The sequence below is a fragment of the Microcebus murinus genome, chromosome 14 (genome assembly GCF_040939455.1).
Source record: "Microcebus murinus isolate Inina chromosome 14, M.murinus_Inina_mat1.0, whole genome shotgun sequence".
NCBI classification, from domain to species: domain Eukaryota; kingdom Metazoa; phylum Chordata; class Mammalia; order Primates; family Cheirogaleidae; genus Microcebus; species Microcebus murinus.
This window is the reverse complement of record NC_134117.1, coordinates 11,230,866-11,251,520: the sequence shown is the minus strand read 5'-3', so window position 1 is coordinate 11,251,520 and position 20,655 is coordinate 11,230,866. Positions and strand designations below refer to the sequence as shown.

At 35.2% G+C, this 20,655-nt stretch overlaps 1 protein-coding gene across 1 annotated transcript in view; it reads right to left on the bottom strand.

The window, feature by feature from the left end:
• The window catches only part of CACUL1 (CDK2 associated cullin domain 1), an 85,603-nt gene that overhangs the window by 28,835 nt on the left and 36,113 nt on the right, over positions 1 to 20,655 (bottom strand). Inside the window, exon 4 of the mRNA XM_012739142.3 lies at positions 2,254 to 2,349. Within this exon, the coding sequence (XP_012594596.1) occupies positions 2,254 to 2,349 (96 nt within the window). The remainder of the gene's footprint in view (positions 1 to 2,253; positions 2,350 to 20,655) is intronic.

Genomic DNA, 20,655 nt, shown 5'->3' with positions numbered 1-20,655 from the left:
ATTTTCTAGTTTAATGACTGATTTCTTAAAATATTCATATAGACAGACTTATAATAAAGACACTAATTTTAACTAATAAGTAATATTTAAAAAAATTTGTTTCTATGCTTTGTTGGAAAGGACATTTTGCCAATTATAGCTAATAGGTTTACATTTCAAAATATTTTCTTTAAGTAATATACTTTTCCAACAAAGCAGTACCAAAGTTTGAAGAATTTCTATCTTCTGGACAATAAAAACAATTTACTAACAAAATTTCACAAATAACTAGAAAGCAAATTCAAGCTCTTAATCTATAAGAAAAGTATCTCTGCCCTCACAAGTGTTAGAAAAGAAAAACAAGCTTTACTTTACAACCTTAACATCCCTTACTTGAATTTTGCTAGCTAGAAGGATAAATTTGAAGTTCATTTATTCTTAAATGATACAGACTTCTTAAAAAACTCCAAGATCCTACTAAAAAGTTTAAGAAAGTAACAATGGCACTACAGAAAAGTGTAAATCACTTTCTTGACTTGTTTAACCTAATTTTTTATAAATTAGTTATTCATGTTTTGACTCAAAATCCAAGTCATGATAAGTTAGGCCTTTTTTTTATTATTAATGCATCTAGCCAACATGCTTATTGGTAAATGCCACTAAAATGGTAGACATGGAAATTTGAAGCCTATTTACCCTCCCTTAATGCCCTTATCCACAAAAAGGCCCTGTCTTTCAGCTCTACTTCCATTCACAGTCTTCACTGAAAACTCTTAAAAAGCAAGAATAAGGAGTTTGCTAGAAAGGAAATAAAATATTTCCTCTATAAGTACAAGATACTTAGACCTAACATACATTCCTGGTGAATAAACCATGAAAGGATTTTCACCAAAATGATATAATGGTGGCTACCTCCCAGGCTTCCTGACCCTTTCCAAGAAGTTAATTCTGCTGACTCAGATGAAATTATTTCTAATCATCAATAATATTTTTCACTAGTTTCATGATTCATAAAGGAGTTCTGGCATTTAAACCAAAAGCAAAGCCTTATTATCAATTTCTTCTAAGAAAGTCTTGGTAAAAGGCAAAAACCAGTTTCTTCTACTTTTTTTTGAGACAGTCTTGTTTTGTTGCCCTCGGTAGAGTGCAGTAGGTAGAGTGCCCTGGCATCATCATAGCCCACTGCAACCTCTAACTCCTAGGCTCAAGTGATCCTCCTGCCTCAGCCTCCCAAGTAGCCAGAACTACAGGTGCCCACTACCACGCCTGGCTAATTTCTTTCTATCTTTGGTAGAGATGGGGTCTTACTCTTGCTCAGGCTGGTCTCCAACTCCTGACCCTCGAGTGATCCTCCCACCTAGGCCCCCCAGAGTGCTAGGATTACAGGCGTGAGCCACTCTGCCTGGCCTTTCCTATATTATTTTAACCAGAAAACTCTTAAAATTGTCAGTATCCAAGGAATAAATAAGTGTAAATGAAAATCATGAAGTACTACATGATCTTTTGGAAAGTGCCTTCTAAATTAAAGGTGGAGGTAAATTTTTTTGTAAGTAAAGTCCATTTTATGGTGATTAAGTCATTTGTAAGATAGGTATCCACATATAGCAATCTACATGCTATAGAATGTAGGATCCACCTCAAAATCCTATTCCCTAATCTAATAAACAAAGAATTGGGGTAATGGTTTCTAATGGCCCCTCTGTTCAACAGGAGCTAGTAACATTAAGATTCTACGACTTTGTATATTTAAAATGGGGAGGAAGCAAATCAACAAAATCACAGTTTATAAATTATACTCATAGCATAACTCTCCAAACATAAGAGATCATCAGGATAGAATAAATACTTTATTGTTCTATTTATTATGGAATGACTTACCTGGCATTTATCATACATTGTATTTTAGATACATGTTTGTTAACTCTCTACTTTCTGAGGACAGAAAGTCTTATAAATCTTCATTTTCCCAGGACCAAGCACAGTGCTCTCACATGGCACAAATAAAATAAATGCTTACTGGGTAACTGCTTATCATTAATTCTTACTTCTCTATTCAGCAATTGTTACTTAAATAATATTAAAATAGAAAAAGGAAAAATAACTAAATAATTCTTCTATGTCAATAACTATCAAACATCACCAACATAACTTAATTTCCATTTCAAACACAAAATGTAGTAAAAGAAAAATAGAACATGCTTAATTCTCTGCATCTATACATGCTTAGACCAGTACACCTACGTATTTGGAAAGGAGGCAACATCTCTAACTTACCATATATATGAAAAGAGGCACAATGCTCTGCAATGCTCCCATATATTGTCCAAGAGCTAAATTAAATCTTTCAATATAGAGATCTGGAGGGCTGGCCTGTGAGAAAGAACATAAATGTGATCATTCTGGGAAACCAGGTAAAAGACCTTCCAACACAATCTGAAATGAAAATAGACTTACAAGGAATTCAAAATTCATACCAAGATTCACAATAAAGAAAAGGAAGGTACATATACCCCCAAGTTTAGTTAAGACTTCTTTGTTCCAAAATCTGCGGTTTTACTTAGCCATCCTTAAAAACTGTGTAACCTTAACACATCAATTAAAAGGCTTACTCTCTTAATGAGTAAAAAGGTATATTCAAAATTAAGATGAACAGTATGACCTTTTAAATTATCACTGAAATATGTAGACCTTTTCTATGGAAAACAAACTATATTTCTGCCTGGAATGGGTGGGGGGCAGAAATTCAAAGAAGTGGAATTAGCTTAATATACTATTAAGCATATTAATAGTATACTTAATAGGCTAATGAATTTTTATAATTACACCTTAGGCACACTAATATTCTGAGTTCTATGCTAACTTGGTTATAAACAGCTTCTGTACCTAATCAATTATAAATATTATTAGCTAGAAAATATGGACTCAAATGATCCATATACATCTGCAACTCTGGAGAGTAGTAAAAATATAAGACATGCTTTGTATTAACTCATTGTTACAAAATATGAAATAAAGTCATCAAAAGAGAGCACTTCCAAATTTATTTTGTGTTATGGACTGAATTTATATGTCCCTCCAAAATTCATATGTTGAAGCCCTAAACTCCAGTGCTGCTCTATTTGGAGTAAGGAAGGAATTAAGGCCACATGAAGTCACAAAGGTGGGGCTCTGATCCTCTATGATTAGTGTCCATACAAGAAGAGACACCAGAGTGCACCAGCTCTCTCTCCATTGCCCCACGTGGCTCAAAGAAAAGGACATGTGAGTATTGCAGTGAGAAGGCAGCCATCTACAAGCTAGAAAGAGAACCCTCGCCAGGAACTGGATCAGCTAGCAACTTGATCTTGGACTTCTCAGCATCCAGAACTGTGAGAAAGAAATTTCTTTGTGTAAGTTACCCAGTCAGTGGTACAGATGACCCTTAAACACAAGGGTTAGGGGAACCGACCCCATCCCCCACAGTTGAAAATTCATGTATAACTTTTCATTTCCCAGAACTTAACTACTAATAGCCTACGGTTGACAGGAAGCCTTATCAATAACATAAACAGTCAATTAACATATTTTGTATACATATTATGTACTATATTCTTACAATAAAGTAAGCTAGAGAAAAGAAAATGTTATTAAGAAAAATCATAAAGAAGAGAAAATATATTTACTATTCATTAAGTGGAGTGTATCATCATAAAGGTTTTTATCCTCATCTTCACATTGAGTAGGCTGAGGAAGAGGAAGAAGAGGAAGGCGAGAGTTGGTCTTGCTGTGTCAGGAGCAGCAGAGGTAGAAGAAAATCCACGTATAAGTGGATCCATGCAGTTCAAACCCGTGTTGTTCAAGGGTCAACTGCATTTTCTTATGGCAGCCCAAGCTAAGACACTGTATTTTACAAAAGGGCATCCATGTACTATTTCATTTTATTCTCTAAAGCTAAATTAATTTAGGTATACCATTTTAATACTAAAGAACCACTTAAATGGGTCAGTGATTTGCCTAAGATTAGAGTGTTAGCAAATGATAGATCCAGGTCTTCCACCTGAGAATTCATTTTTAGGCCAGGGTGTTGGGGGATGGGCAAGGTACAAAACAATGCAAACAAAATTGATTCTAAACAAGGTCTAATTTGTGGCAGTCTCTATAATCTGACAACCATATATTATATATAATGTCTTGCTTTCAAACAAAGATATTAAGAAATGCTACACCAAAAGATTCCCAAATATTAAATTTAAACATGTGAAATTATAAAACCACTTCAGCTATTTCAGAAATGTCTAAATGTTCCAATACTATTTTAAAATAAGAGTGAACTCAGTTTTTCAGTTCTACTTAGAATATGTGTGGAGAACTATTTATATTTCTCCTAACTCATGTTCCATTACTGAGTACTCAAAGGTTATGGTACACACTGGGTACTTTATTTACAATTCTTTTTCTTAGTCATCCTAACTACCTGCAAATTGAACATTATTTCCATTTTACATATAAGGCAACTGGGGCTCAGAAAAAGCCACTTGACAATGATTCCACAGATAATAAGCCCAAGAACTAAGACTCAAACTTTGGTCCATTTGAGTCCTTCTACATCTATTTAAATTCTCTTTTTGGCACCCTGAAACCTCTTTTTTTTTAAGCTCAAACTTCTCAATTTCAAGTACACTGTCTACCTTTCTTGGTTTCATGCTCCTGGTTTCCTGCTCCTTCTCACATGCAGCCCAGCACAGTACTAACAAAACTACTAGTACCTCTCAAACGACACTAGCGTGTTAAGGCCTCCTTTGCTGCCCTTTCTACCTGAACATCTCTCTCTATATCCCCTAATCAGACTCACCCTGGTTAACTTTTAGTCATTCCTCAAGATTTGTGTCACTTCTTCAAAAATGTCTGAGCTACCTAGCCCTTCAGTGGGGCACCAACCGCACTTACGCGCTTCTCCCACTAACTTCTCTGCCACTAACTTCAAGTCCCTGGAGAGCAAGATGTGTCCTGTCTATCTCCACTGCTAACCACATTTCTTAGAACATAGTAGATATAGATAAATGCATTTTTTTTCAAGGACAGAATTTTGTTTAAATCTAAAATCCTCTTTTATTATTTAATATAACAAGGCTGTATGACATTAGGCAATTCATTTAGCCCTTTAAATTTCAATTTCCATATATCTAAAATAATACTGTGCTACCTCCAAGATGTGCTGAGAAGCAAAGAAAATAATGTGTAAGTGCTTTCAAAAATGTCAGATATATGCTACTAAGTAACAGTAAGTAAAACTACTTTCTAACTACCTATTTGTCTAGTACTTTAAAAAAATCCATTAACATTTTTAAAAGTATTCTTTGTTACTAAAGAACTAGGGGGAAATGGTTCAACATTACTGGCAAACTTTTAACTATAACTAATGAACAGAACCACATGTAATATCTTCCTCTAAACTGCTTCAAAAGAACTCTGGAAGTGATATTTCAGCATTCAAAGAAATAAAATTTAGAAGAATTATATGAAAAAAGAAAATCTTAAAAGCTATTGCATTAAATCATTTTCCCCTTTCGTAAAAAGACATTTTATCTACCCAAAAGTTAAAAGTATGAACATTGATCAAAAGGCACGTTTAATAGTAGACAGAATAAATAAAATTGAATTCCTTATTCTTTTCAAGAATTCTCAAAACCTCAAAGGTTAAGAGTATTAAAAAGTACTTTTTGTACTGAATCAAATGTCAGAACACTTACTTAGCCTTTTTACTTCTACATTTCATGCAGCACTTATTCAAAACCTTTTATATGACAGGACTAAAAATTATAACAGTCTTCTAAAATAAACTCAATCTCTTTAGTAGAAACCTAAAAATAAAAGCCACTTTAAAAAATCTAGTAAAACTGTTCCTCCTTAAAAGTTAATTTCAGTATACTTTGGGCCCCACTAGGGAAAATACTACCTATTTGATTTACATTATTTCAACATGATGGTTTTTGGCTTGGATATTATATGAAATTTTTTGCACTTAAAATAAGCAAGCTTCACTTTTTCTCAAATGAAACAAGTAAGTTGCCAGAAAAGTAATATTCATTACTCCAAACTTGCTCCAACTTTTCATAACAAACCTCGATTCTTTTAATTTTGTAATATAGGTGGGTGGAAATGTTTTCTTTTCTTTTTTCTGAGTAATACATTCATCTGATTTAAAATTCAAATAAGTTCAAATGGGTTTAGATTAAAAAGATTACCTTTCATTCCTTCCTCTCTGAACCAATACTTAATTCTTTTATATCCTTCCATGAGGATTTTATGCCTATAACTAGAAAATAAATATCCTATTACCAGTTCTTTTTATACAAATGAGAAGGTATAATCACACAAATCTGAACTTTCCCTAACAATGTACCTTGGAGTTGGTTTTATTCCACGATTCTTAAACAATTTGGTCTCTGGAACCCCTTACATTCTTTTTTTTTTGAGACAGAGTCTCGCTTTGTTGTCTAGGCTAGAGTGAGTGCCGTGGCGTCAGCCTAGCTCACAGCAACCTCAAACTCCTGGACTCAAGCAATCCTACTGCCTCAGCCTCCCAAGTAGCTGGGACTACAGGCATGTGCCACAATGCCCAGCTAATTTTTTCTATATATTAGGTTGGCCAATTAATTTCTTTCTATTTATAGGAGAGACGGGGTCTCGCTCTTGCTCAGGCTGGTTTTGAACTCCTGACCTTGAGCAATCCACCCGCCTCAGCCTCCCAGAGTACTAGGATTACAGGAGTCAGCCACGGCACCCCGCCGCCCTTACATTCTTAAAAATAACTGAAGATTCCAAAAAGCTTTTGTTTATATGTGGGTTATATCTATGACTATTTAGAATAATAGAAATTAAAACTGGATTTTAAAGATATGTATTCATTCTAAAATGACAATAATAAACTCATTGCATCTTAATATAGTTTTATGAAAAATAACTATTTTCCAAAACAAAAAAAATTTGTAGAAAAGCATGATTGTTTTTACATTTTTGCAAGTCTCTTTACAGCCTGGCTTAATAGAACAGCTGGATTCTCCTATCTGTTTCTGTATTGAATTGTGATAAGTTGTTTTGGTTGAAGTATTAATATATGAAGAAAAATTAGCCTCACACAGATATGTAGATGGAAAATGAAGGCATATTTTAATAGTCTTTTCAGATAATTGTAGATATTCCTCTCTGAAAATTGGGAAGTGGTAGTTTCTTAAAAGGTTAGTTGCAATATGAAATCTGAAACTATTAATGGATTTTTTGCACTCAATTACATTAAAACACATTGGTCTATCTTGTACTTTGAATGGATCCTTTACACACATTTTTAACATTACAAATTGGTCATTTGGGAAATACTGATTCACCGAGTTATGTTAATCTTCCCAATGTTGACACATTCCATTACCCAATATCAAAAAAAAAAATTTGTTAGTATCACCACCTATCTCATCATTAGTCTTTTTTATGTACTGGGAAACTATCAAGGTCACAGTTATAGGTACAAATTTTCCAAAATTTTAGTTTTCACTTAAAAGTTCAAATTTCTTACTGGTACCAGATACTGTTAGTCATTTTCCTTGAAGTGAGACTTATTTCACTCATTGTTGAGAAAATGTCTGTCAAACACCAAAGGCTAAATAACCACAGTTTGTCAGTTATTCTTTCAACTAAAAATAGTGTTCTGTTGGGGTGAGGCTAGTTTAGCTCAAAACTCAAACAACCACACGTGCTTTTTCTCAAAACAATCACTATACTTTGTTTATAGCTTCCCATTCCTTCACACAAAATATTTTTAAAAGTATACTCAAAATCGCAATTTAATACAATTAAAAATAATTTTCACTGCTTCATCTAGGACAGTCTTAAGTAAAACTGGCTTGTAAAAAAAAAAAATTTACTGCAAGCATGTGGAAGTGAAGATTCATGCCAAGGCACCAACAGTTTTACCCACCATAGCTTTTGCATTACCAGAGCAAATGTTACCATAGTGAAAAGAGCAAGTAATATCTTAATAATATTTTTGGAAAGTTTTGGTTTTACAGATCCCTGAAAGAGTTTCTGGGACCCTCAGACGTCCTAAAAACACACAATTTAAGATCTATTCTTATAAATACAATGCTTGAGTGTATTTAATCAGATTCCATGTTGATAGCTTGTTGCTAATCTTTTGTTATCACAGACCGTGTTGCAACGAATAACATCATACAGATAATATTTTGTAGGCTGTAATTTCAAAGGAAAATAAAATTTAAAAAGCATAGAACTAAATAATAATCTTATGTATCATATAAAAAGAAAATAATTTTAATGTCTAGTTTTAAACAGTCAATCTGCTAAATATTAATACCACTGAAAATACAGACACATAGGCCAGAAGCAGCAGCACACACCTGTAACCCCAGCACTTAGGAGGCCCAGGCAGGAGGATCACTTGAGGCCACGAGTTCAAGACCAGCCTGGGCAATATAATAAGACCCCATCTCTACAAAAAATTTAAAAATTAGCCAGGCATGGTGGAGCACGCCTGTAGTCCCAGCTACTCATGAAGCTGAGGCAGGATGATCGCTTGAGCTCCAGAGTACAAGGCTGCAGTGAGCTAAGATCGCAACACTGCACTCCAGCCTGGGTGACAGAGTGAGACACTATCTCTTAAAAAGAAAAATAAAATACACACACACACATACATATATATATGGTCCTAGTAAGTAAAGTGTGAAAAATGTCTCAGAACAGGAAAAGGAAGGAGAGATGTGATATACTTACTATACCATTACAGAAGGGAAGGGGAAGGCAAACTTGTCATCTTTAATTTTCAAAGCTAAACAAGGAAGTTTGGTTGGTCAGTCACCCTAATTAGACATATATTAATTTTAGAAAAAGATGATTTTTTAAATAATTTTACTAGGCAATAGATTTAAATATACTCTAATCTAGGTCAACACTGCCCAATGAAACTTTCTGTGATGATGGAAATGTTCTATATCTGCACTAATATGATAGCCACTAGCCATGTGTGGCCACTGAGGACTTAAAATGTGCTTAAGGAAACTAAGAAACTGAATTTTTTGTTTCATTTTAATTCATTTTAATTGTAATAGTTACACGTGCAGATGTAAAAGACAAGACACATATTTATATCCTACATTCTATATTTATGTTCCTCCTCTTCTACTTCCCCATCCTACCTCACCAAGATGAAACATGAAAATAATTAAAAATGTGTGCTTTTTCTTCACAAAAGCATTCTGATAGTCTTCAAATAAATTAATGACTTTTGCATGTTAAAATGAAATAGGGAGGAAGAAGGGATGGGAGAGAACTATCTAAAAAACATAACAAAGCCACTAACATTTTTAGCATAATACATGTTCACTGAAATTTTTTAGAAATTTAAAATGCAACTATAGAAAAATAACCACTACCAACAGGTAAATAACTACTATTAACATTTTTGTACCTTTTCTTCCGTGTGTGCATCTGTTCTCAAACAAATATAGATTATTTTGGAAACTGTTTCTATCACTTAGCTATACATCAACATCTCTCTCAGGTCAAATTTCTTTCTACAACTTAATTTTAACTACTGTCTGGACGTGTCATTGTCCATGTCCATCATCACTAGATACTCAGGCTGTGCTTTGCTGTTTATATTATCCAGGTTTGTGTGGATGTTTGTAATCCAGATGAGCACTCTAGTGGTACAGATGCATTGAGTGGCTTGAGCAACAACACAATCTAAAACATAAGATACACTGCACTCCCCTGCTTAAGAAGAGAGAGACCAGGTTCAGGAACAATTGTGCATTTCCATAAGCTAGCGGACCCCAAAGAAAGCTACTCTCCAAATCGTCTGAAGAGACTGGTAATGATGCAAATTTCTTTGCCACACTCCAAAGTCCTGAATGAGAACCTATCCAGAGATGTGTATTTTTAATGAGAACTTAGAGGGATTCTGTAAACAGCTGACCCAGCAGCTGTTAAACATTTAGAAGTCTCTACATTAGGCCTCATCAAAGGACTGAGAGAAGCCCTACAGGAAGGAAGTCTAGAGGATTCAAGAGAAAGCTGAGCAGCAATCACACATGCATCACTTGGCATTTACTGCCTGACAAGAGACAATTTAGCTGCAAACACCACTGAAATTAACAAAAGTATGACACACTAACATTTTAACATTAGTAGCAGACTATAGGTGAATCTTTCTTTCAAAATGTAACAGCTTCTTGACTGCTATCAAATTCAGTGATTACAAAGTTATTAAAATGTAACTGAAATTCCACTCAGCCGAGAATGCAGAAAGCTATGAGAGAACATCGCTCCCACCCTTATGATAAGAAAAAGCTGGTTAACCAAAATAATCCTGATTTTTGGGGGGCTCATCAGACACCTAAGGTTTCTTTATCTTCCACTTGCAATGTCCAACCAGGTGAAATGAATTCCAAAGAGTAACAAGCTCCTCTAAGGAAAAAAAGGATAAGTGAAACCTTTCTCCATTGGTGACTATAGCCATAAAAGCAGGAAGAAAAACAAGAGAAGTTGTAATGAATAATTAAAGGCCAAGTGTGAATTAGCAGAATAGAATTCCTGGGAGCTTCAACACAAAGACATTCCACACCTATTATGAAACTTTTTCAATGAGTTTCCACTGTGTCATTAAAAGAAGGACTGAAGGCAGTGAAAGAGAACTGAGAGGCCACCCTCCATGGCACAGATGTGCCTGGCTTGGCCAGGTTTGAGGATGGGGCAAGGAATGCTTTAAAAAGCCCACAAACACTTCATACAGGTCCTATACAAGCAAAAAACTGTGCTTTGGAACTGTAAAACCCATTTGCTGAAAGGAAGGGTTAAGAAACCCACCAGCACCTTGGTGACCCTTCTTTAACCCGAGGCAAAAACTGTCTACCACTGGAAGATGGGCAGGTAATCATCCAGCTCTCCTGTGACAGGTACAGGTCAGCTACCATTTTCATCATGGTATAAAATCCACTCATGCCCAGGTTTCTGAACTATTACAAGGTGAAAATATACTGCTATAGACAGAAGTGCAGGAAATCTGCTCACTCTCAAGGCCCCCTACAGATACAAGACAAAATTTGGTTGCCCCAGGATGGGACGGAGAAACCCACCTGTGCTCTAGACCAGGGATCAACAAACTAAAACCTGCAAACCAAATCTGGTCCACCACCTGTTTTTATAAATAAAGTTTTATGGGAACACAGCAATGCTCATTCATTTATAGAATGTCAATGGCTGCAACAGCAGAGTTGAATATAGTAATCGGACAAAGACCATAAGGCCGATGAAGATATTTATTATTTAACCCCTTTAAGAGAAAAAGTTTACCAATCCCTGTTCTGGACCCTCAGCTAAGGAGGTGCAAAGGCTATCTGCGACTGAGATGAGGAGAAGGGGGATGGGAACACTTAGCCCCAATCCCAAGGCTCAGGGGCATAGGGACTACCAGGGACCAAACAGACAAATATACCTGACATTACATTCTCATTCCATTCCCATTCTTGCTGTGCAGATATTATTTTCCATAACAAAGTAATGTCCAAAAAATAGTAAGTTATATAGAGGGTAAATGATCTTCAGGAACTATTATGAGCTATAATACACATACTAGACATTCCTAGTATAAATTTTAAGAATGGTTTTCAATTAAAAGCTACAATAAAGAAGTCCAACTGAGTCTAACAAGATAGTAGACGTTTCTCTTTTCACTTAGATCTCTTACCTCTCAAAGCTAACTGCTATTATTACTACTACTACTATATGGAAAATGATCCCTGTTTATTTCTAAAATAAGACTTTTCTCATTTTCCAAATATGATTTCAGCTTGAATAATAAAGTGAAGTCTGGCCTCTGTGATTCCTCTAGTTTATCTACACAACCATGAGATAATCTGGGTTCTAATCCTAGCTTTTAAACTGATTAGTTAGGTGACATTGAGTAGATATAAAAGGTTCAAAGATTACTTAATGGAGAAAATATCCAAAGAAGCCAGACAAGCCAGGATGACTTCCCACTTTCCTCTGTACCTCATCTCATGACACTTAGCAAACACTACTTACAGCTATTTGCTTTTTTTAAAAAAGGAAACCTTTTCCCTTATGGTCTCCAACTTAAGTACATACTCTAACTCAAAACAAAGAGTGTATTTTTAAAAGAATACAATTCATAATTGTATTCAATACTCTGTACACTGTGGTAACAAATGCAAATAACTGTCCATTATTTAAGTGATTTTACTTTCCTCATTTTCTTAATTCAAAATGCTGTTTTACATGTAACAAGTAGATACTTCTACTAATATGAGCTGTAAAGCAAGCACATGCTTTTTATTAACTTATAATAAGTACTTTTACTGGATCTCTATTTGGGGCCTGGTATTATATTAAGCTCTATGAGGACACAGGAAAAAGCAAACACAGTCCCTGCTTTCAAAGGATAATAGCAAACTTATTAGAATTATAGTCCCAATAACAGTTTATGGAATGATTGAGGGTTAGGGTGTCTCACTGGCAAATTCTCTGAGATACGGACAACTTTGCTATAACAACTGCTTTAAGTTCTAGTTTAGATTAAAAAATAGATCTCCAAATAACTCATTCTGAAACATTTTCAGTAAAATGCACATGTCAGGACCTATTTACCAGTTATCAGTGATATTTATCTTACTTGAAATCCATGAAGAAAGCATATCAAGCAATTTTCTTATCTAAAATTTTCTTCACTCTAGCGAGGAGTATTTGGGAGAAGAAAGTTTTCTTGGAACACACTCTGCAGTTTAACAGATCTAGAAATTAAAGCCTCTTAAAAATATACAAAATTTCAAATGACCACATACAAGACAACTAGTTGAGTTATGCTGCCACCCACTGGACAAAATACAAATAGCAAAGCAATCTTTGCTCTGATTTTACACAAGGGACTCTGGCTCACTTTATTGGCAGTTTGGCAGTAAAGCTTTTACACACAATCTCGTGTCTGTGTAGAGTGAATAAAAGTTAAATACTACTGTTGACTGATTATGGTTTAGTTTCTATGAATTCCCATTATTAATTAGATTTAGAGTCAAATTATATATTTAGCTTAAAACCAAGATATATTTAGCTTAAAATACATCAAAATTACTCTAATTTTATTAAAATGAATGGCTTAAATGTAATTAGTTAACTTCCATTTAATTAAAACAGTTGATAAATACTCATTTAAACTATTATAAATTCAGCCCTATTGAGAATAAAAATTGTAACATTTTCCTCCTTCCCATTCTTTGTGTTTATGGCCTCTCCTCATCAAGGCCCTGAACTCAGGTTATTATTGGTGCCATTCCTGACCTGGGAACCAATCTGTTTAAACAATGTTTACTAGGGCTAATGTACAGTGTAAGTTCCAAACCACTGACAGAACTGTTGGAAGGAACACTCGTGTTAATGGGTTACTGAGTATAAAGCTACTACATCAATATGTCAGAGTATTTTTATTTGGTGGAATTGAAAGTATACTCTCAATTTGATAAAGTACATTAATGTAAACAATAGATTTCTCAACATTACTTGGGGAGAAAATGCCTCACAATTATTCCAATGGATTTTGGATTCTAATAGACACACAAAAAAAATCAAAATGTGAAAGTCTCATTTAAGACAGTTTTAAGAGTAAAGGATTATATATCCCTTACATTGGCACCCCCCCAGCCAGTTTCCCTTTCTGAGGTTTCAGTTACCCACAGTTGACTACAGTCCAAAACTGTTAAATAGAAAATTCCAGAAATAAACAATTCATAAGTTTTAAACTGTGTGCCATTCTGAGTGGCGTGTTGAAATCTCACAGCATCCAGCTCCCTCCTGCCTAGGACATGAATCATCCCTTTGTCCAGCGTACCCACGCTGTCGATGCTACCCGACCGTTAGTCACTTATTAGCCATCTCAGTTATCAGATGGATTGTCCCAATCTTAAAGGCTTCAGATCTTTGGATACACACTTCACCACACACAACTTCATTTTCACTCACAGTTCATGGGCGAAACCAAGTCACCTGACCAAGTCTAACTTTAATGGGATCAAGTACAATCTTACCATGTATCCAGAATGAAGAGACTGAAAACATCTGGTCAATAGTGCTGTGACTAGCACTTATTTAATAAGTACTTAATTCAAGACTGTAATAGGCCAAAAGAAACAGTTTAGTAAATCAGGATCCTTGCCTGATGTTCACAATGTTGCAAAGGAGAAAACCTGATAGGTAATTAAATATATGCCAAAGTGCTAAACTAAGGATTATAGTAGCAACATGAATAAAGGACTACAGAAGCAAATAAGAGAACTTAATTGAGCCTGCCAGGTATAGTGAAATTAAAAGCTGAGCAAAACCTAACAGACAAAAAGAAGCCCCCTTACAGAAAGGGAGGGAGCAAAGTAGTGGCAAAAGAAATAGAAAGACAAGAGACACAAAGATGAAAAGACACAGACTCTTTAAATTTAAAAAGCAAAATACTGTTGCACTATCTTACTAACTTCAGAGTGTGAAGAGCCTTTAAATCACAGTTAAGGAATATGATCTTTGCTCTTTAGGTAAATGGAGAGTCGAGAGGTTAAGAAAAGAGGTGACGTAGGTAAGTCTGAGAACAATAAACAAAATGGATTTGTGGAAGATACAGGGCCATGATACAAACTAGGTATCTTTTTCTATTGTCAAGTACCAACAAGGACTTAAACTAAAGAGGTGGAGAGGATAAATATGAGACATATCACAAGGGGGAAAATTAGCAAGACCTATAACTCATTTTATACCCCCATCCTATCACTCATTAAATTCCAGTATATTAAAAATATCATTGTATCTGTCACCTAAAAGGTGCTAAAGAATAAACACATATTTTAATTGCTCCATACTGTTAGCATCTAGCAACTGCCTTGCACACAGACACAAAAAGTTTGTGAAATTGAACATTCTAAAACCACTATCATTCTCCTTCCCTACCTCAAGTCCCCTCTAATAAAATCCTAACAGTTCTACTAAAAATAAAATGATCTTTGAATCTTCTCGCCCTACCTCTCTAACAAATATGGAAGTTACTAATTTGGTAACTTACTAATTAAGTCTTACACTGTTTCTGTGACCTCCTCAATGCATCCCCTGACACTTATTCCTCCCTTTTCATTATCAAGTATGAAATTTCTTATTCAGGACTCCTAGGGGCCAGATATGTATCATAATTCAGAACGTTTCAAATTTAGAAAGTATTATAATACATGTATCATATATTATGCAAAATACCCAACAGGAACTGGGACAATACAGTGATATTTCTGGCAGAAAATGAAAGAATGTTCCCATTAAGTTCCTCACATGAGTTTAGATCAAGTTTTGTTTTGTTTTGTTTTGTTTTTGAGACAGAGTCTCGCTTTGTTGCCCAGGCTAGAGTGAGTGCCGTGGCGTCAGCCTAGCTCACAGCAACCTCAAACTCCTGGGCTCGAGTGATCCTTCTGCCTCAGCCTCCCGGGTAGCTGGGACTACAGGCATGCGCCACCATGCCCGGCTAATTTTTTATATATATATCAGTTGGCCAATTAATTTCTTTCTATTTATAGTAGAGACGGGGTCTCACTCTTGCTCAGGCTGGTTTCGAACTCCTGACCTTGAGCAATCCGCCCGCCTCGGCCTCCCAAGAGCTAGGATTACAGGCGTGAGCCACAGCGCCCGGCCTAGATAAAGTTTTATTATTACATGAGTTTTGGCAACAAAATTATTTAAAAACTTCCCATTTTCAAAGCATTCTTTGGATTTTGGCATTACAGATACAGAACAGAAGACCTATAATTCACCTAGCCTACCATAATCACTGTTTCCCTATATCTCATTCTTTCTTACTCCAATCTATTCTCTTACATTGATCTTCTAAGATGCAACTTCTGGCATTTAAGGGTTTCTACAATTCAACTCCAATCTGCCTTTTTCAGCCTTATCTCCTCCTAATATCCTGGAATATCTTACAATCTATCTTCGTAGGACCACTCTTTATTACCGAGTATATCCCATACCTTTCCAAAATACAGCCTTTCCTTATGAAGTTCTCTCAGCCCAAAACACCTTCTCCCCAAACACCTACCCATTCTTCATGACATATCATTGCCAATGCTGCCTTCCTCTTTATTCTTCTACCTGACTTGATCATTTCACCTTGCTCTGACACAGCACATTCCTTATTTTGCTTTGTACCATAGTGCTCTGAATATTTCTTATGCTTCCAACGGTCCACTAACAGAAACCGTCATCTAATCCTTTTTGGGCTTCATTTGTTCTTCTTCTAATTTCTTGAGATAGAATGTTAAAGCCATTGATTTACAGACGTTATTATTTTCTAACATATGCATTTTAGGGCTTAATATTTCCCCAAAGACTCTGGCTTAATTCCACAAGGCCTGATATGTAGTATTGACATTACGTATCAGTTCAAAACATGTGCTTATTTCCACCATAATTTCTGTTCTCACATATGGGTTTTTGAATGTATATCTTTATTATACATTTTCAATCATATAAAGATTTTTTAGTTACCTTTTTGCTAATGATTTCTAATTTTAATTCTATTGTGAGTCAGGGAACATGATTTAAATTTGATTATGATTTAAATTTCCTAAAATATGTTAGGACTTACTTTATGAGCAACAGAGTCATCTTCATAAATGATCTGGGTTGACTTGAACAGAATATGTATTCTGCAATTAATGCATGCAGAGCTGTAATTAAGTCAAGTTTATTTATCATGTGTTCAAATTTTCTATATTCCTGGTTTTTGTTTGTTTTGTCTACTTAGTCAGTTACCGAGAAAAATGTATTAACTTCTCACCATGATTGTGAATTTATCTGTTTCTTCTTTTGGGTCTGTTAATTTCTGTGACTATGTTATTAGGTGTATACAAATTTAGAATTGTTATCTTCTTAGTAATTGAACCTTCTGTCAAAATAAAAAGTTCTCTTTCCATTCAATAATATCTCTTGCTCTGAACCTACTTTTTAGAATATCAATGCAGCTGTATCACCTTTCTTTCGGCTGTTTATATGGTATAATTATTTCCATCATTTGCTTTCAGTTTTTCTGTATCCTTTTATTTTAGATGTGCCTTTTGTCAGCAACATTTAGTAAGTTTGTCAAACTTCATCCAGTCTGATAATTCTTTTACTTTTTTTAAATGCAGTACTAAGTCTTTAACATTTTACATAGTAACAAATAGAAGTTAAATTTATTATGCTATTTGTTTTATATTTGTCCCACCTCTTCTCTGTACCTTTTTCTATCCTTTCTTGACTTCTTTATTTTTAAATCATTCCATTTTCTCCGTCTATCTTGTTGATTACACTTTCTTTTACTATTCCTTTAGTGATTATCCTAATACAATAGATTACATTTTGCCTTATCATAGTCTAAAATAAATTAGCACTTTACCACTTCCTGGATAATGCAGAGGATTTAGAACATTTTAAATCAATCTACTCCCTTCTACCTTACACATTATTGTCATGAGCTTTTGATATATACACACAAACACCCCCAAGATATTATCATTATTATTGACCTACACTCACATATTTATCTTTTCTGTCCTTCATTCCTACCTGAATCTCCAAGTTTCATCTAGGAACATTTTCTTTCTGTCTTTTTTTTTTTGAGACAGGATCTCTCTTTTTTTTTCCTTACTTTTTAAAAAAATTTTATATTAAACTTTTAAAATGTTTTTAACTTTTTTTTTAGCCAGCTTATAAAAGTTTAAAAAACAGGATCTCTCTGTTGCCCAGGCTGGAGTGCAGTAGCGTCAACGTAACTCACTGCAACCTTAAATTCCTGGGCTCAAGTTATCTTCGTGCCTGTCTTCCAAGAAGTTAGGGCTACATCCAGCTACTATTTTTTATTTTTTGTAGAGACAGGGTCTCACTATGTTGCTTATGCTGGTCTGCAACTCCTAGCCTCCCAAAGTGCTGGCATTATAGGTGTAGCACACTGCACCTAGCAGAAACATTTTCTATCTGAAAAACACTTCATTATTTCTTTAAAGTGAGAAACTATCAGTGATGAATATTCTTAATTCTTGTCTAAAAATGTATTTTACCATTTCTCCTAGTTTTATAGTCACCTCATCTCCTACTATGACTAATTATTTCTGATTGAGTGGCAGACACTATTTATGAAAAATTCTAGAAACAATTTAATGCCTAAGATAATGTTATCATTCTCCAGAAACCATTTATTTTTGCTTCTGGTAGGAAACTAGAGGCTCTGGCAAATTCAGACAATCTTAATCCTATCAGGAATCAGGCTTTAGCTACTGAGAAGGCTAGTCTATATTCTGTTGCTCTTACTATTCCTGGGATGTGGTCCTTCAGGTGTCGTGGGCCTTAAACTCCAATTTTATCACCCTACCCCCACAAGTGTACCAAAGTTCAATGAAGTTTCTCAGCCCATTAGCCTCCTCTTCCAGAATAAGTAACTGGCCCTAGTACAAGTCTGGGTTTCCTTTTCCCAGATCCTGGCCCTAAAATTCTTCACTTTTTTGTTAGTTTCTTGGTCTAGTTTTTATAATTGTTCTCAGCAAAAAGGGTGGTACAAGTTTTCTAGTCTTATCAATTATATATCCACTAGTGTAGCTAACAGAGTACCCTGCATATTTGGAGAGGCAAGTGCTAGCTATATCAGGTTTCCCACTAGGAACCCCTGCAACCAATCAACCAGCTCAGTTTTTATACTGATTAAGAAAGCAACTGTGATTGAGAAAGTCAACAGGGAATTTTTAGGATTTTGAACAAGTATGTATGCCTAGGAAATTACAGTTTTTAGAAGATTACTTAGCCAAAAGAAGAGACTGTAGAAAGGCAAACCAATTAAGAGAATACTCCATTAGTGCAGGCACAAACCAATAATGACATGCAAAAGGATGACAGCAATGGGAATGAAAGAGGACAAAAGCAAGAGACGTAGTATTCCATTGACTATCAACTGGAAATAAGAGGGAAAAAAGAGTCAGATGAATATGAAATCTCAAGACTAAGAAAGAAACTGACTTGGGTGAAGAGGAATTTAGATTCAGACATAAATATGAGATTATCTATAAGAAAAACAATAGACAATTGGAGGTCCCAGTCTGAGCCTCCACCAAAAGTATGGTAATTTCTAAACGTTTCAACAGAACTTTCCAAAACTATTCAGAATATTATTTACTAAACTAGTAAACCAATTGTCTCTATATAGTCATACATCTATTTCCATTCATTAGTATATCGAAAAAATCAGAATTAGAAATGCACATATTGAGGCTTTGAAGATATGGAAAAAGGAAAATAAATATAGAATTTCATTATCACATTTAAAGAAGAGAGGAGTTAATACGGACGGAGAGGAGAATGGTTAAAAAAATAGCTAAGGCAAAATATACTGTCACAATTTCAAACAATCCAACAGAAAGTAAAAAAGTATAGATATACATGCAGAGAAATATAATAGTAAGGAAAATACTAAGTGTATTTAGCTATTTGTTAATGATTAACATTATTAACAACAGAAAAAAACTTTTTAAAGTTATTCAAGTGGTAGAAAAGACATTATTCTGAAAATGAAAGAAATGTAGATTTTTTTTAAAGAGGCAGCAAGTTAGATTATACTGTCATATAAAAATATTTATATTCAACAAATTGATGTTTTAAAATCTCCGAAAACAGTATTCTCTAGATTTTTTAGTAAACATCAAAAATAACTGGGGAGTACGGAACATTATTTCATATATTCTTCAGTCTCCCCAATAGGATTTACCTTTGGATAGAGATAAGTCACTCTGACATATAAACTTACAAACCCACAGCTATTTTAAGATGCCCTTGATAGACAGAGGATGATACCCTGTAGGTCCATCTCATTGATTTATCAACTCCAACACTAAATTTCTGATTATATGCCAAATGCAACTCATTCCACACTTTTGTTTTGGCTCATAACAACAATATTTCATTATGAAAACCAGAGCTACAAACAAAATGCTCCCTCCAAAGTCTCTAGCTCCTGAGGCCTAGAATATACACTTGTCCCACATGAAAACTGCCTTATGATCTCTATAAGAGATTACACCAGGCCACATACTTGTAATACTGAATTAATAAAATGCCTATGTGTCTAATGAACATAAAGATTAGTGGTCTTTTTCTAATAAAAAGACTATGAAGCTAGGCCGGGCGTGGTGGCTCATGCCTGTAATCCTAGCACTCTGGGAGGCCGAGGCAGGTGGATTGCTCGAAGTCAGGAGTTCGAGATCAGCCTGAGCAAGAGCAAGACCCTGTCTCTACTATAAATAGAAAGAAACTAGGCCGGGCGCGGTGGCTCACGCCTGTAATCCTAGCTCTTGGGAGGCCGAGGCGGGCGGATTGCTCAAGGTCAGGAGTTCAAAACCAGCCTGAGCAAGAGCGAGACCCCATCTCTACTATAAATAGAAAGAAATTAATTGGCCAACTGATATATATATGTAAAAAATTAGCTGGGCATGGTGGCGCATGCCTGTAGTCCCAGCTACTCGGGAGGCTGAGGCAGGAGGATCGCTGGAGCCCAGGAGTTTGAGGTTGCTGTGAGCTAGGCTGACGCCACGGCACTCACTCTAGCCTGGGCAACAAAGCGAGACTCTGTCT